Source organism: Trematomus bernacchii, unplaced genomic scaffold (assembly GCF_902827165.1).
Source record: "Trematomus bernacchii unplaced genomic scaffold, fTreBer1.1, whole genome shotgun sequence".
NCBI lineage: Eukaryota > Metazoa > Chordata > Actinopteri > Perciformes > Nototheniidae > Trematomus > Trematomus bernacchii.
The window spans coordinates 5297915-5311663 of NW_022988097.1; the positions used below are offsets into that span (position 1 = coordinate 5297915).

At 40.3% G+C, this 13749-nt stretch overlaps 1 protein-coding gene across 1 annotated transcript; it reads right to left on the reverse strand.

Moving 5' to 3' along the window:
* Window positions 1-3945: 3945 nt before the first annotated feature.
* zc4h2 (zinc finger, C4H2 domain containing) lies at window positions 3946-13148 on the reverse strand. Its single transcript, XM_034121382.1, has 5 exons — window positions 12945-13148; window positions 12046-12217; window positions 11672-11844; window positions 6164-6326; window positions 3946-4689 (listed from the first exon to the last, which is right to left on the reverse strand). The coding sequence occupies exons 1-5, from the start codon at window positions 12995-12997 to the stop codon at window positions 4576-4578; spliced, it is 675 nt and encodes a 224-aa protein (XP_033977273.1). The 5' UTR covers window positions 12998-13148; the 3' UTR covers window positions 3946-4575.
* Between the last annotated feature and the right edge of the window lie 601 nt (window positions 13149-13749).

Consider the following 13749-nt stretch of genomic DNA (forward strand, 5'->3'; position numbering starts at 1 on the left):
AATATTTGTGGGACCATTTCTGCGATTGGTTGCTGTTGAAGCAAGGTAATGTTTCCCCATTGTTGTTTGGTGGTGCGCAACTAAATAATAATGATTAATCTCAACTATTTCTGTGTTTGTGTTTCATTGATTCCTCTCTGTTTCATTCTTTCCTGTTGTGTGAGTGCTGGATCTCCACAACAAAATCGGAGCAGAATTCTTTCTAGTGATTTCATAATCACTGATGTGAGGGCTATTGGTCTGTAGTCCTTATGTTCCTTAGGGCATGGAATTTTGGGCAGCGGTTTGATGTGTGAAGTTTTCCATGACAGAGGGATGGGTGTGCGTGTCAATAGAAGCCTGAAAGATGGGTTGCCACACTGGAGCCAGCTCAGTAGCAACGTTTTTCAGCAGAAAACCGCTGCGCCCATCTGGCCCAGCCGCTTTCTTGGTGTTGGTGTACTGAAATGTTTTTCTGACCTCTTCGACACTGATGGTAATTTTGTCAGAGGAAGCAGGTATTATGGTTTCGAGCATTTCAGTGCACTTTGCAGAATTATCCAGTGACTCGAAACGGGTAAAGAACGTGTTTAGTTCGTTGGCAAAACAAAATTCATTGTCCGTCACAATAGGTTTAGCTGAGGATGACATTCCTGTCATGGTTTTCATGGTGTCCCATACCTTTTGGGGGTTTTTGGCTTTAAAAGCATTTTCCAAAAGCTCTCTTCACGGGGTAAGCGTGTCTGAGTGTGGGACATGGGGCACTTGCGCTCTCCCCGTGCTCCTTAGGGACCCGGGAGAGGTGGTGCATAGTGAGCCCATACAGGGCTGAGGACTCTCTCCGTCCACCTATGGGCGGAGGGGGAGAGCCCTCAGCACTGTTTTCCGAGCACACTTTTCACGAGGTAAGCGCTTCAGAGTGTGCTCTGTCAGCCGCAGCCCCGACTTCTCCACGGTTACGACCGAGGGAGAGGTGAGTGAGGCGCAGCGGCTTGTTATATAAGCACAGGCGGAGCCCTCTACTCGGGGCCCTGTCTGTCCTATGCTGCTCGCTGAAGAGAAGTAGGATGACGGGAACGGGAGGTGTGGCCGCCTTATATACGGTGGGTTTGTGCACGCATTCAGGTAGGCCAGCCCCGGGGCCGGCTACGGTTATAGAAGTCTCAGTGGATGAATGCTTGCATGATATGATCAAAGGGTAGTACCCATAGCGTCCAGTAGAGGGCTCCGCCTGTGCTTATATAATAAGGGTTACAATACATAACCCCTCATTAGTTTCGGTAATTGACATGATGGTTTCGGTAGTGACAAAATGGAATGTTAAGCAGGTAAATCCCACCATTTTGAAATAAATGTGTTGTAAAGTCTGAAAATCCGTGTGTTACTTTAAATGTCTCTTATTGTACTATTGTTAGGCATATATTATAGGTCTCAGATATATAAAAAAAAAACATGTCTATGAAGTGTTTTGCTCACAATACCAAACAGATCATGCATTCTAGCCTCTATTTCAGCCTGTTACTAAAGTGCTGATTCTGGGTCAGTATCTTCAAACATTCACACTTCAACATAAGGCACGTTATGAGTTAAGATTAAGCAATAAGGTTGAGGGAATATGATACAACCTTGAGAACAAAATACTGTGGTCACTACCGAAACACTAGATGTTTTGTAAAAAAATAAAGTATATTGAACTAAAATGATATGATACTGATTGGTTTAATAATGTATGTTCAATTTCAACAATCATCAACTCTGGAATCAATATGATCAGTATTATGCATTTTACAAAGAAAGTTTGCATTATGATTTTTATGAATTGTATAAATTGAACTTTGAAATTTGATTAAAAATTCACTTTTATTAATTTAATTGTGAAAACCCTCAAGAAATATTTGTTAAAATACTATTTAGAGAAGGGAAGGTAAAACAATCTTAACAGGTTAATATAATACTTTTTTACTACAGTGTATTTACTATGTTTCGGTAGTGACCATTTTTGGTAGAGGAAGAACATTCCAATACAGTCTGAAAATACGATATAAAAATGTACGGTTCTTTTACTAGATATGTGTAATTTTAGATATGGTACAAAATATATATGGACAAAGTTTTGGGGAAAAAACATACAAAATGTAAAAACATTTCCAACCTGACTTTGGTCCAATTCGGTAGAATGGCCCATATATGCTGTACATACATCTGAACACCCACTTATATATATAAATAAATACTCATACAGATATGTACAAATATATACACACAGGTTTAAATAATAGCAAAACAATAAATATGTATATAAAAATGACAGTCTAAGGATTTTCCTCATAGTTTGCCTATTTTATATTTTGTATAAGACATTATTTTGTACTTGTAAATGTGATTCTTGTCACTTTATATTTCCCGGTAAATCCTCTGGTTTACCACTCATGACTTAAAATAAATATAATTTTCAAATAAATGCATAAATAAATGAAAGGCATTGGATTTAATGGATTTAAACATGCCTCTTGTCAGCCAGCAGGTGGCGCTAGTAGTTCACTGTTGGCATGAAGTGCAGCTGTAGCTAACCGCAAAAGAAGAGGGCGGTAAACAAGCACTTGGTGAAAGGGGAGAGCAGTGACCTTTGGTTAAAGTGGGTTAATATTTTACCAAAATGTCTGGTGTTGGTAAGCTATCGATTTTGTGATAGGGTTTATCTCCCCCCACACAAACACGCTTAAGTTACGTCACTATAATAACGTTAGCGTAAGTCACGGTGTGACTCCCGCGCTCTGTATTTTTCACAAAATGGAGGAGGAGGAGAAGGGGGAAGCGCTGTGCAGAAGAATGATTGCTCGTGTCCGAAACCAGCAGCTGCACCCCCGGCTCTCTGCGGAGGAGAGGGGGAGACGCAAAGGAGCCAGGGGTAGGGAGATGACCGCCTGTGGGAGACAAGTTGTATCCGCGGACCAGTTTAGAGATGATGGGGAATGTAACCTCCCTCTCCCAGAGTGTCGAGGGAGAGACCGAACCTCCCCCAAATATCTCAAAAGTCAAGGTCCCGAAGTCCACACCGTCCCCCCTCAACTACTCTCAATGCTGAGGCTCAAAACTGTGAAGGAGGACATGAGACGGGTCAGGTGACTCCCCTCTCAACTAACTTCTGCCTTGGGGGTGTGTTATCGCGATAGGAAAATGCTCAGTTTTGTCCTCTTGAATGTTTATCTTGTGTGTCAGGCTATATAGTCTATGGTGTCAGGCTGCAGATGTGGAGCTCCATGATCGGCTGCCTGCAGAGTGTGTGAGCAGGAACGGGCTTCTCTGGCCTTGAGAAGTTTTATCGGGAGGAAGAAGACACAACTAAAGCTCCAAACACTGAAGGGCAGACTAAACACACACTTGAGCTATGGAGTAAGTGTTGCTCAAACTCTTAGAAACAAAAACTGCCAACTTATATCTTTTTCACTTTGACAGACCGTATGAATTATTCACAAAACTGAAACAATTATTTATGTTACAGGAGTGTGCAATGTCTCCCAAAGCCCTTCAATGTCCCTCACTGGATTTGTGAAGGAACTACTAAAGTGGTGATGTGTGGGTCACAGCAACCTGGGGTTGCCGTAGCAACGGCTAAGGAACGTGGAGTTGCCCTGGCAACAGATGAAATGAGGGGTTACCCTGACAAAAACGCTACAGGAACTCATTTAGCAAGACCTCGCTGTCCTTTTTCAGACAGATAGCTGCAGTATGATGGGCGCGGTGTTAATACAATGGATGGGACAATGTTGTGGTGGAGTCAAACATATTCCTATCTCTTTATTTGACACAATGGATAAAGACGCCCATTTGCCTGAAAAACATTAATACATATGCTGATCCTCGGCTTCACTGCTCAGCTACAGCTGTGTTTACGTTCACACTGCTACCAGAAACAAATGTCTAGCCTTTGTTTTGAGTGTAAAAAAAGAGGACATCGTAACAAGGTTAATACAAAACAGCAATTTATTTTCTTATCACTGTATTAAAGTTAAACACACAACACTTTTCAGAGCGGATGAGTCTGGGTTTTATTTCTTTTCTTATTCCACCGGTTGTCACTTGAACACTGTAAACATTAAAACAACATTGTGTTTTATCTAACTTTAATTAAGCCTACTCAATATTTTCATTGGCACAAACAAATACAAGACAGACAGCCATGGAAGCACACATGCATTCAAAAACTAATTTGAAAATACAGTACAATATCTAAGGCAAAGAACAATGGCAACATGGGGAAAAAAGGTCTGCATTTTATCAAGTTTCGTTTTTGCATTATTGCAGCTACATGGTTAGGGGTTATTAAACCTACTATAGAAGTCATACAATTACATATAAACACATCCAAAGCACAGTTAAAACAAACAGAATGACATCACCAGATCCTCCATCAATTTCAGTTGACAGTTTATGAAAAAGGTACTAAGACGACTTGTTTAAGAGAGGACTGTTTGTGGAAGTTGCCCTGAAGCATAGATCTGTTATTTCAGTCATATATTGTGAAGTACATGGCTGATCTTGGATCAGTGTTTCAGACCAGGTCCCGTTAAACTGAGGCTGAAGGTAGGGTAGGATCTACTCGTCGGGCTTCCTCTTGGGCTTCTTTGGGTTGCGGGAGCGGCTCTTGGCCTTGCACAATGGACAGATGGGGGCATTACGATGAATCTGCTGGTGGCAGGACAAACAAGCCTGGAGAGAGGGGGGGACAGACATTAAGACCTATCACTCCCTATTATGTCCTTGCAGTGTTGAAGAGATAAACCACTTATGGCGCGTTTCCACTACAGCGCGGAGCCCCGTTTAAGAGAGCTGTGACGTCAGCGGCCCGTCTTTGGTTGCGTTTCCACTTGGCCTAGTACCGGTTAGCGGGTCCTAATTCACAGTTTTTCTGGCCCCATAAAATCGTGGTTCTAGGGCCAGGAACAACCAGGCTGAGTCGGGCTGAGTATGCTAAACTAGAGAGAGAATCGCTGGCAAGGGGGCAACAACTACAACAAGATGGACATATTTAACCGTGATTTAATTGTAATGCACGTTTCAAAATGATGCCGAAGTAACAACATACTGATACCGGTTAGTAAAAACCATGAATTAATGCTTTGTCAAGTCTGCAGACAGACGGCAGGCGAAAAACCTTTTAAAATGCGTGTTTTCTAAATGGAGATTGGCTAAGCTAACGCAATATATGCTCCGACCGTCCACACTCACAACAACGGCCTATACAGACATAAATAAACCAGCGACTGTATTCACCATGACACAGGCAGTCTGTGGTTTGTACTTGTTTAACTTTTGTCTAGTTTCTGAACATATATGAGGAGCTGTGAGCTCTGAGTGCTAACAGCTAACGGCTGTGTTGTTTTTCTGGGGTTCTCATTGAAGATGACGTCACGGCTCCGCCTACACTGCGTTACTATAGATACTACCCCAGTTCCTAAACTGTAATGGGAATGCGCCATAAAGTGAGCCAGTCCTAACGAGGCCTAGCCATACCGAGCGAGGCCGTGTAGTGGAAATGCGCCATTAGTCAGATGGTTGCTCTGGGCGTCTGACTAAAGCTGCCTTCAGGTGATTACAATGTATGATTCACTCACTACGAGGTGCAGAGCATAGTACAGACACTTTTCGTTGTCAAAAAGCTAACATGATTAGCGATTTAAGATTGTAAACTGACTGTTTGCATAATAACGTACAATTTACAAGAAGGATAATGTACCTAGTTGCTTGACACTTAATAGTGTGTGTGGATTTTTTGTATGCAAGAAATGCCAAGATGTCTTCTACTTAGCTAACTGCACAATTTCTACTGCCCCACAATGCATTGCATCCGTGTGCCTGGAGAGCGGCTGTCAGTCGTGAGATTTTGAGAAAGCAACTAGTAAAATACACAATGCTTGATCAATTTATCAAAAATCACGCTTGCTTGAATGTCTTGCAGTGTGTTTTTAGAGATGTCCTGAAACCACTGGTGGCCTTGAGACCTACCCTGTGGACAGTCATGTGATTCGTCTTGATTGGTCATATTTGAGTACGGTAATTTTCTTAATATATATTGTACAACTAAGAACAGTTACATACATTGATAGTGTTTTTCAATATCAAACTTGAAAAAGTGACTTTTTTCATAGTTGCAGCCATTTTAGTTTTTCAGTAGGAGTGTTACCTTCATGGGAGGGGGTTGCTGTCTGAAGGTGGCCGTCTGGCGTGCATCTTGCTTCCTGGAGACTTGAAGCTGCTGTGCTGCTGCTGCAGCGGCGGCGAGGGATTCTGGGATGGCGGGCTCGTGCGGCTCCTTCTGCCACTCTGCTTTCTGCTTCTCAAAGTAACTGTTCAAAGAGAGAGAGAAACCGGGCTAGCTGTGATTCTTATTTAGAGCCTCTGAATCACATCGCAGTTGAGATTATCCCATCTGTGCTGTGTATCAGGAGATGTGGAGTGGCAAATAGAAAAGTAGACTGAAATTGGAGAACATTATGCTCAATCTCACATATCGTCTTTATATGTACAACTCTAGGGGAAAAGTATAGTGGTTGTGAGCAGTTTGTCTGCTCGCATGTGTGTGTCCGTGAGTGCCGAGGGCTGGGAAAGAAATTCAGCCTTGAACTTTGCCTGACTGGCCCATTTTCAGAAATACAAAGTATGATATCCCATGTCTTTACTGCTCTCGGGTTTCTCTCCAAAAAGCGGTATGATAAGTGTAGAGCATTAACACGCCATTAAACATGATCGACCAAATGTCCATGTAAGCTTATTTTTCAAGCAGCACATAACAACACACACATTTCAAAACTAATACTAGTGTACTTGAATCGATGTCATTCATGATTTTATTTAAGTTAAAATGAGCATTTCTACAGCTGTTTTTTTTATTGTTTTTGTTCTAACATGTTGAAATATTCGCACCATTTTGCGGATAAATGCTAAAATATGCAAGTTGCCAGTAGATGGACATCACTAACCAACAACAAAATACCAAAGGTCATATTTTGAGTGGCAGGTAAAATGTAATCATTCATTAGCCATTTTCAGGAGACTAATGACTTCATTTTGCACGTCACTTTCAGAGAGTATCTAAAAATGTGTTTAACACCCTGCAAGAAAGTGAAACTTTTTCGAAAAAGTACTTTATCACAGCTGACATAATTACAGTAGGCACTATAACTGTTATTTACAGGGATTTGCAAATCAAGTTTCTTAGCCACTGATAGTATCTACTGATTTCAAGTCCATATCCAATGCTTCTATTTGTTTATAATACTGCTGCACAGGGCACACTTTTAGTACATTAACTCATTCAAATCATCCGGTTTGACCTTTGAATAGCTGTATTTTGCCCCAAGAAAATCCGGCATCCAAGGTGTTCATTTATTACAAAATAAAGTATAAAACCGAATAGCAAACCTTCTCCTTAACTTTTCCAGAATTTCTCAGTGTCAGTTGTTCTTGTTGCAGCCTCTTTTAGTAACCTGAATGAACTGCGTTATGTTGAGTGTATGTTTGTATCGACTGTAAATCTTTTGGGGAAGATTAACGATTTAATTATTCTAATTGGCTTTGCCTTTCTTCATGTAACTTTCAAACATGAAAGCAACAAAAGATTTTTACACAGGGTTGAAAATAAATGCGTGCATGTAGATGAGGTCAGTAAAAGTCATTATGCTTTTAGACGATTTTATGGTGTGTGCAGTTTGGCCGTGGGCAGTGCTTAAAGCTTCAAAAGTGAAAACAGCTGTGTGACAGCTTACATAAAACAAAGGATTGGATCAGGCTGGATAGCTGAATGAAGCCAGATACCGATCAGTTAGAAAATGCCTTGATCGACCCGATACTGATGTTTGAGATTGAACCGGGACATCCCTACTTATCTGGCACCAGAAATGTGCCCGACATCAAAATCACTTTCTGTGATGAGTTCTGTCAGAGCACAGAAGAAGAATAGTGATAAGGCAGAGCTTTCTAAGAAACTCGTACATTCAGGAGGACGTAAAGAGCATACTACCAAAAGGCGAAGAGAGAAGACTAACACCTAGTCGCAGGAAATCATTGTCCGAGCTTTCACACAGGAAACAAGGCCAACTGAGCAGCCGGCCTGCAAACAATGCTATCAGCGAGCAGAGCAGCAGTGGGCCAGCCCGCGTACACTTCCTCACAACGTACCCTCTTCATTTGGAAAGAAAATAAGGATTTGCAGTGCATAAATAATTTACCACAGTAAGGAACTAAACTGACAGCCTCAACTGTGAGAAAGGTGGTCATTAAACATCTGGCCAATTTATTGTGGGAAAACAGGGAATATATTTTGGGCTGTTTGTTGAGAAAACAAACTTTCATATAAAAACGAATCTTCTACATCAGTCCTAACGTACAACAAAAAACAGACATGGTTGTTGTTCCCATTAAAAGTAGTCCAATTTGTAAATGTACTAGATAAATAAATAAACTCTCCAGTCTTAATATCATCCTCAGTTCAAGGAAGTCAGACTGTTGTTTTGCGTCAGCCCCCCTTGATGTGCGTGCAGTGTTTTGGGGGATTTCTGAAGCTTCACAGTGGATTTACTGCTCACCAGTTTCGACACAAGTGGAGGAAAAATTATGTTGGACTTGAATTTTAAAAAAAAAGGCTACAAGACCTGTCAATAAAGAGCCTTAAATGATTCAAGTTCCCTCTGCGATACCATCAAGACACTAACAACTTGTGAGTACAAAGTAAGTTAGAACATTGGGAGTTTTTAAGGCCAGCTTCTGATAGCCATGGGCCGGGGTTTTTAGATATTTGCTGTTGAGACTACTGTTGCTACGCATCAACAAAAGACGCTTGCAAAACAAGCAATGGCAGTGTCTTCATTTGGATTGGCAATCGCTGCTTTTTACTAGCTAGCTAGTAGTGTTTTATAGAGTGCTAAATGAACCCAACAACAATTAAGAATGGCTTCTGTTTGAGACTAATACAGATGGTACATTTATCGAAAGGTTAAAAAAAAGCGAGTAAGGTGTTGACCGGAGCAACCGCAATGGCAGCTGGTCACTTCTGTTACATAACAGCTGTAGTTTGATGTGTTGAGCACTTCACACTACATTTTTTGACTGCACCATCTGGGTAATATAGCAACTGTAAGTAGAAGTAAGCAAATGGAGACGCAGCAATGTCCCAGTAATTTGAGATTATCCAAATATCTCGCTGTCAATTGCGTACATTGGGGCCATGAAAGCCTGCTCAACTTTGCAGAATAAATAATTATAATATTAATATCACACAAATTGTGCAGGTTCTACAGACAACTGATGATCAGAAGATAAAAATATATTCTTTGAGTGGGAGTTTAACGGCAACATGAAAGAAAGAAAAACTCCTCTAGCCCACGGTGTCCTATGATTAGGCTTCTCATCATGACCAAAAACCATATACCTCTATGGTGGCGAAAGGAAGGGACTGGCAATTTGTCCTTGACCTGTAAGAAATCTGATCTTACCATCTGATCCAGAAATTGTCTTCAAGAACAGTCACCCCACAGCCTCATGGCCTAAAACTCCCAGTCATCAGATATCCTCAAAGTCTTTAGTCACACTAATAAACCGGCTAATAAACAACCTCTGCCATAATCTGAATCATATCCAATGGTACCACCTAAAACAACTATCAGTAAAGCTATAAATGTTGCTATTTATAATCATGTTTGCGATGACTTGTTTAGAGCACACTGTTGCAATACTGTGGGCAAAGAGCATTTGAACTTTAAGGAGTAAAAAGGCAAGATTCCCTGCTTTTTAAGTAATACAGGCTGGAAAATATGATTATTGGTCATTTTAATAAAGACAATGAATCAAATGGATATTTTTACAGAATTGTGTATTCACTGAATTTAATGGTTATTGAGATTGTACTCTTGTTTCATGTAATTTTTTGTGACTGTCCTCAAAGATGTATGTTAATATGGCCTTTAAACGTTCACAAAACACTACATTTTTTTACATATAATCAAATCGTTCTCCTAGAACTACACCTTGACTTCTAATGTATTGACAGTCAAACACTGCTTACGTTCTTAGCTAAATCTAATGACATCTGATCTAGGTTTTCCTCTCCTTCTTTTTCTAGATGATAGTCAATTTCCTTCTTGTGAGTAACTTTAGGGTTATTTTGCTCTGTAAACGGATTCATCTCAAATGTGAGACTGTTTTCTAGCCTGAGGACATCACATCAACCAAATTCCCCTTACTATTTAAAGGGGACCTATCATGCAAAATGCACTTTTGTACGTCTTTTATACATGAATATGTGTCCCCGGTGTTCCAGGGAACACACCAAGTGTCAGAAAACACAACCCTCTCTATTTTCCTCCATACCCAAATCTCTAAAAAAGGGGCTGCAACGGATCTGATAAAAACTGATCTAGATTTGAACACTGTCCTGACGTCAGGACGGTGGCGCTACGGCTATTGGGCCAACTCCACCAATCAGGAGGAGACAGCCACGGACATTGCCGTTCGAAAGCGCTGGAGACGCTGTAGTACATATGCCAGGCCTGTATGGTGCTGTTCTGCCCTTATCTGCCCTTACAAACACAGAGCTAAATAATGTCAAATTGAGCAAAATGAGGCATGGCTAAAATGCATGATCTGTTTGGTATTTTGCAAAAAAAAAGTATAAATATGCCTTATATAGGTATGGTCCTACACTATATTATTCAAATATAGCATGATAGGTCCACTTTAAATAATGAATTACCAACCAGACAGTTTACCAACTGTCCTCTGGTTGCATGTTCAGGCTTGTGTGCAACCACGAAACCCCTTCCAAAAAAAACAAAGAATAACGGCTTTGACATCCATGTCTGCCTAAATGTCATCTCTGAAATATTGCAACCGGCCACAAACTGCGCTGGCGCCAAGGCATCAAAAATGTTGCGCATGATTTCATATAGGCCTATTTGATAGCTGCTAGCAACAAATGGGGTCATGTGAGTAGTAAACTATCGTCATAAATCTTGTTAACCAAAACATTGTTAATAATAGATTTGAGCAATGTGTGCACATTGAAAGGACTGCACTATAGTGGCTCTCTTAGACATTCTGTTAATGGTTTTATTTTCCAAAGTCATTGATTACATGTGGTGTACTAAAAAGGCATAATTCTTGGACCACTATTTTTGTCTATTTCAAAGTTATACTACTTATTTTTTGTATGTACTTCTTTTTTTGTATTTACTTATGTAAATCACTACGTCCTTACATGTTCAATCATTTTGCCATGCATAGCACATAAACAACTTGTGTATTCTTGTTTGTGTATGCTTTTACATAGCATCAGTTGTTTTCTAACAATATGTTGTGAAACACTGAAATATCTTAAGTTGCTGCAATCACTTTCTAAAACATGCTACTTCAATGTCCCTGATATGCAAATGTTGCAAAAGTTATGTTTCATGTGTAGACAAGTTTGGAGATGTTTTTCGATTAAAAGTACGTGTCACTATTTGGCTTTTAAATAACTGAATCAAGAAGAACATTTTATGGGACCTAAAGGTGACATAAAACATGTATGTCAACGCACTGTTAACTGTATAAAGCAACAGCTGTACCAAATAATTTAAGTGAACTTCCTCGCATGTGTGTGTGCGTGTGTGTGCGTGTGTGTGTGTGTGTGTGTGTGTGTGTGTGTGTGTATACTAACTCCAGGGAAAGCTTCTCCTCCTCTTCGTTCAGGTTCGGGAGTCTGTGTAGACCTAAAGTCATCCTGAGGGCATCAACATGCTCCTTCAGAGGTTTGTACTCATCATGCAGGCGGCGTGTTGTTTCTAGCAGTTTATTCAGGTCATTCTCCGACTGCTTGATGGTGCTTTCCATCTGAGAGGACAGGATTGGGTATTTCAAAAGAAGAAGAAAACATGTATGGTTTTCAAGGTTGTACCTCTGGAAATAATACAGGCACTAAAATGACATTCACTATATAATTATCATGTGTTGCTCATCCAATACCAATACTCTCATTGCTGTTGCTAACGATACTCATCCAAACTGCACTTTTTCTGTGCATGTAGCACTCACCACATTGATATCTGCGTGGATAAGCCGCAGCTCCTCCACATGTGCCATTTTCTCTTGTAGAAGCAGATCCATCTCTTGTTTGTACTCTTTCAGGTGCTTCTCCTCCGACTCCAGAGATTCAAACTCAACCTTAAGACGAGACTTGATCTTCTGCATCTGCACAGTCTTGTTCCTGCAGACAGTAGCACAGACAAAGGACACCAGCTGTCAGGTTATTTCCCTTACAGATCAAATAAAGAGAAGTTTTAATTCAGTAAAAAAAAACAGCAAGATCTAAAACACTACGAATGTATTTCCTTCTGTCGTGAATTTATATAAATGTGTTTAAAATAATAAATAACTTAATAGACGCAATGCATTGTTGTTAAGCAAAATCGTCAAATAATGCAGCGGCAAATTAATGAATTAAGTGCATGAATTAATATTATGCACGTCTGTTACGCTGCTACTAAGCGTGTCTGAAAAGAAGAAATGAGTGCAAACAAACAGACTGGTATTCAGTGAGATGGTGACAGGCAGATAAGCTTGCTAGCTAAGTAGCTAGCTTACCGACCGAAACAATTAGCATTGCGCATCTGGCATTTGGCTGGTACACATCTGGAATATTTATACATGTGTCGTTCGAAAATGCACCTTAACCTACAGCTTCTTTGTATCTTTGACTTGTTTGCCCTGTAACGGTTATAACTTCCCAACCTTTTGGAAACGAGCTAAAAGTAGAATAGCAAAAACCCATTCAACACAGGGTTCTCAGCAGACAGGCTAATATTAGCTAGCTCGGTAACAAAAGCGCAGCCAAGGGGCTCATTCTTGGCCGGCTAACATTAGCTCAGATAACGTTTCTCAAGACGTGTCACACACCTGGCAACAATTCCCTTTCTTCCGCAGCCAAGTCTTACCGTATTTCCAAGATGTTTTCTAACTTGCACATTATTTCTTGTTCGTCCCCCATGGTGGTACAGTGTCTCTTCTTTCAGCTGGTCAGCTCAGTTACCCGTAAGGCCACGGTGGTCTCCTTGTTGATAAAAACACAATAGCCTTCGTGAGCGCGCACACGAGGACGCGCCCGCAGTGTGAAACCGTGGCTACGTGTGGTGAGTGGCACGGTGGCACCAGGAGCGACACTTCCCTTTTAATCCTCATTTACACAAAGATTCAAACAACTTTATTGAACATTAATATTTATGGTAACATTTAATAAGTTATGATACTAAATGGAGACTCCTGAATAGGGGACGAACAAGGAGGGAAAACTGAAAACAGAAATATGATCATATTAATTAAGGGACAATAAGGAGTAGCGTACATTTCTCTCTACTTGTTCCTTTACCCATTATGTAGGAAAGAAGTATTCAACATCCAAACTGTCCTAACTATTTGTATCTTCTATAGCGTAATCATATATATTCAGGTTATCTATAAAGGTGTCAGTACTGGTCTATAATGTTTTATATTTATACCGACTACAAACCTCTAAAACACACCTATTTAATATATTTGAACTACTGTTCATAGTGAATATACTTTAGCTTTTTTATATCTGTCATAATCTTATACCTTTACATTACATTGCATTTTACTACTTCTCTTTCACTTCTGGTTACTGCATTTCATTCAAATCAAATCAAATCAAGTTTTATTTATATAGCACATTTTTAAAACGATTGTTGGTCGAGCCAAAGTGCTGTACATGCAATAAAAACA